At 35.4% G+C, this 4716-nt stretch overlaps 1 protein-coding gene across 1 annotated transcript in view; it reads left to right on the top strand.

The window, feature by feature from the left end:
• The window catches only part of nckap1 (NCK-associated protein 1), a 185594-nt gene extending 182162 nt beyond the window's left edge, over positions 1 to 3432 (top strand). Inside the window, exons 30-31 of the mRNA XM_020528083.2 lie at positions 1599 to 1688; positions 2470 to 3432. Coding sequence (XP_020383672.1) covers positions 1599 to 1688; positions 2470 to 2586 — 207 coding nt within the window. The 3' untranslated portion in view covers positions 2587 to 3432. The remainder of the gene's footprint in view (positions 1 to 1598; positions 1689 to 2469) is intronic.
• Positions 3433 to 4716: the final 1284 nt, after the last annotated feature.

The raw sequence follows: 4716 nt of genomic DNA on the forward strand, positions 1-4716 counted from the left end.
AGCACAGCAGGCCAGGCAGCATCAGAGGAGCAGGAAAGTTGATGTTTCGGATCAGGACCTTTCTTCAGAAATGGGGTTTAGCTTTCTGCCTTTCGCTTCACAATTACTCTACCAACTTCATTGGGCAAGCCAAGAAAAGGACGGAACAGCATGCACTGGGGATGGCATAGTAGGGTTGAAATGATGAAATTACTAAGTAATGGGGATAATCATTTGACAAACTTAATATTGAAAGCCATTCTGTATACTAAAATTGAAAGTTCGCTAGATTTCGATGGAAATGTTTTAGCGAAGCTCTGTGCTGAATTGAAAGAATATGTCATCATTGATTCTATTGGTGAAGAAGTCTAGAGTTTCAAAGCAGTTTAATTCCAATGGGTACACCACCATGCAAACTTTGATAGCCCCAAGAAGGACCAGTTATTATGTTGTAACAAAATTTGAATTCTACATAAAGACCTTATCATTGGAATGAACTTGATAGTTTGGAGCATTTTTTCTTCAATGTTAGGAGCTTCAGTTGTAACAGACGTATTTTAAGGAAATGTTTAGTTTTTAAATAATTTTGAACTCATTAGATGTAAACCTACCTTTTCAACTTGGACAGGGGGAACACTTCCCATGTTTTATGACTATGAACAAGTCACAAAGCCAGACTCGAGAAAATGATTATTTCTAAGCCTGTTGTTACACATGGGCAGCTTTATATAGCATTTTCCAGATTGTGTTCATATTTTGAGGAACGAAACCTGGAAATTCTGTAATAAAGAAACATTGTCGCATAAACATGCTGTCATTGGTCTGCAAAGATTTTACAGGTCTTGGCTATATTCAGTTATATTCTGGTCACTGTTCACAAGATGTCTCTCACTTTTGGCCTTTAATTTATCAGTAGGATCTTAGGTGGCCTTTCACCTAGCCTGTTCTAAAACACCAATGTAGAAAACAGATCGAATGCTAACTAGAATTTAATGACTTAATAATGTAAGATTTTCTGCTTCTCCCAATCAGGGTGGAAATGGAAGTCTCCCATTGCAACCACATGGTTCTCGTTGTACAAACATCCCTAATGCCTATATTTATAGACTACCTCCCAATGTGTCACTGTTACCAGGAGGTTTTTGGACAACTTCTGTCAGTGTTTTGCATTTATTTCTGTTCCTGTTCCTTCATAATGTTGCCACTGCCTCAAATCCTGAAACTATTGCTGTTATGTCATTCAACAATATTGTCTCACTTTATCCTTTCCCGTATCTCCTGAGCTTACTCCCAATTCTATAAGCCTAGAATATTTAAGCCTACACCATAGCTAGCAGTCAGGTCTCTGCAATGGTTGCTGCATCATAATCTTTAAACTAAATTTGTACTTCTGATTCCTTGTTTTATTTCTTAGATGCTGTTTACTTATGTACGGAACTTTTATTTGACTAAGTGGCCATTTTATCATACTTTGATTTATCTGGATTTTTCCAAAATTTATTTTAGTTATTCTGATACTTAATATGCCTTAATTGGTTATCAACACTATTTTGTTAAAACTGCACTCTGTTCGAAAAAACACACTAAGTATATTTTAGCTGATCTCCTTTTCTCAACAGCTTGCATCTTCAAGTTTGCTAAAAATAGGACAAGAGACCGACAAAACCACTACCAGAAACAGAGAATCTGTTTACCTACTGCTTGATATGGTGAGTATCAAGGTATTGTGTTGGTAGTTATTTAAGATTATGTGCAGTTATTTTAAAACTATAGAAGTTTCATAAAATTACTGAGAAAAGATGTCCCCACTGGGCCTGTGCCAAATATTCAGCTAGAACTTAGTGGAGTAACCTTGTTTTCAAAATACTTTTACAACCTGAATTTGATGATAGAGGGTCATTTGTAGCTCCATCAAATTCCAATGACCTGGTACTTTTGAGGTCCATTGACATCATGTGAACAATACTACGGTGGCCTATCTCTTATTGCAATTAGTCACAGAATGCATCATTGTTTGTAATCATAACCCTATCCAAATAGTACAGTAAATCAGCTTGTTTTTTTTAAAAGACCTACAAGCTTTGTTTCCTGATTTTTGAGAGGTCGTTGCTAGCAAGTAGAATTGTATTACAAATATATTTAGATTCAACCAAATTTAGATACCCAGGGTAATTGCTTGCATTCGGCAGTCCTGTTTTATGTCATGAGCCCGTCTGCAAACATCCAGCTTGTCTGTATTTGAAAAATTACCCACATTGTTTATTTTAACTTTGCACTTATGCGGCGTGATCTTTTAAAGATAAAGTGTTTGTAATATTTATGGTGGTTTCGCTGGGCTGCCAATACAAGTTTTGTTGTGGCTTCTTGTGGTTTGTTTGTAGCTCTGTATAAGCGTAGCAACAGTCTGGCCTACTTTGGTTATTTGAAAGACTGATTGAAATGTCACATTGTATATAATTATCGCTGACATATGGTTGGAATTTTCCTCAGATTGTACAAGAGTCTCCATTCCTGACAATGGACTTGCTGGAATCTTGCTTTCCTTATGTCCTCCTGCGAAATGCTTACCATGCTGTCTACAAGCAAAGTGTCACATCTTCTGCATAAGTTGGTGTTTAATAGAGGCAATTTAAATGTTCTGCAGTGCTGGTTTAAAAGCTAATGACTGTGGAATTGTTTCACTTTATAGTTATGAGACCGAATCATTTTTCATAAACATTCTTGTAGACCAGTGGTTTATATTATGTTATTGATATGCTTGATGATTTGCTGAATAGTGGCAAAGCAGAATGATTTTATTTTAGCAGCTAATTTGTTTAAATTACACCATAATGTTGATTACATTTTAAAAAAAAAGGTTGTGTACAACAAACAGCTGATTTGAAGACATCTTCCTTAAAGCTGTATTGAAATGCAGAGGAAAGTTGCTTTTTGAAGATGATGTTCTTGCTTCCTTCTGTGTGTAAATTATTTCAGATAAGGCAAGAAAAAGATTTGTTCTTGTCATTCTTCTTTGACAGTAAATGGGATGGCTGGGTTATTATTTGCATTTATGTGGATTTATTATGATAATTCTAGTTCCTTTAATTTTAAGTAATTGCTATATTAGTTACTCTGATGGAATACACTATGTAATATCTACAAATTCTATAGGAATGCTGAAATCTCCAAAAACAATTCTAGCAATCCACTGCACATTACTCTATGAACAACAGAAGTGATGTTTGTATAAAGCATAGTATAATTTTTTTTATAAAACTAACTTCAGTGGAGAGCTTGTTGAAATTCACACTACCATTGTACCCTGTTGTATGGTATGACTGTATGAATATTTATCACATATTGATAAAATGGCAGCCCTTAATCTCTTTTATATGTTTTACATTTTTCAAGTTTTAGTGTATCTTCCATAACAAACAATAAAACACCAGGTTACTTCACATTCACAACAAAGAATGTCTATTTGTTTAAATGTAATACCTACTTGATTTTGACAGAGAATGTTGCATATGTGTAAGTGCTTAGTTATTCAGTTAATCTAAAGCATAGATTGAGTTTGGTACAATACCAGTTGAATTATAGAATATTTGTGTAAAATGGGTAAAACTGAGGCACTAAATCGAAGAGGCTGACCTAGCATTTATTTCAGATTGTAAATATACTGTGACTTTGAAATTACTCAAATGCAAAGAGTAACTTGCTATTCTACTCCTTCCTTTTTTTTCAATCTAACTAAGTATCCTTTCCACATTAAAAGACTATAACCACATTACCTCAGGAGTAGTCATGCCCAAAATGTCCACTTTAGTAGTGGAGGGTTTTCCGAGTACAAATTGTGTTCAACCAGTTTTGGTTCCTCCTCAAAATTGTGTTTAATCTTATTTACATATTGATTTGTGTAAAACATCTGCTCCACCAGTGCAATAGGAAGCATTTACAACTTTCGTTTTAAAGTTGCAATTAAACATTTTTTTAAATATTTGAGTGATAATCCAATGCAGCTTTTATTAATGCAGCTGGAAAGGACCTCCAAAAATAGGTATTTTTAATCAATGTCTAATATATTACCTATGAATTGCTGAAATTGACTAAAAGAAAATACAAAACCATTTACTTATTGTAATGGTCTATTATTTTTTTAAATTTTAAAATAAATACTTAAAAGCTCTAACACGTGCATATTAGTGTCACATCTAAAACAGAAAAACTAAATGTTAAAAGGCTGTTTAGAAAATGGAAAATAGGTGCAGGAATAGGCCATTCAGCCCTCTGAACCTGTACCACCATTCAATTCGATCATGGCTGACCATGCAATTTCAGTATCCCACTCCCGCTTTCTCTCCATACCCCTCGATCCCTTTAGCTGCAAGGGCCGAATCCAGCTTCCCTCTTGATTATATCTAACAAACTGGCCCCAACAGCTTTCTATGGTAGAGAATTCTACAAGTTCACAACTCTGAGTGAAGAAATTCTTCCTCATCTCAATCCTGAATGGTTTACCCCCTATTCTTAGACTGTGACCCCTAGTCGTGGACTTGCCCAATATTGGGAACATTCTTCCCACACCTCACCTTTTCCTAAACTGCCATCATTCAGGTGCCTTCCTGTTTGTGCTACCAAAACTTCACAGTTACCCACATTATATTACATTTGCCAAGTGTCTGCACATTCAGCCAGCCTGTCCAAGTCAGCCTGCACCCTCATAGCATCCTCCTTACAGCACACATTGCCACCCAG

This window comes from Rhincodon typus, chromosome 7 (assembly GCF_021869965.1).
Source record: "Rhincodon typus isolate 14 chromosome 7, sRhiTyp1.1, whole genome shotgun sequence".
NCBI lineage: Eukaryota > Metazoa > Chordata > Chondrichthyes > Orectolobiformes > Rhincodontidae > Rhincodon > Rhincodon typus.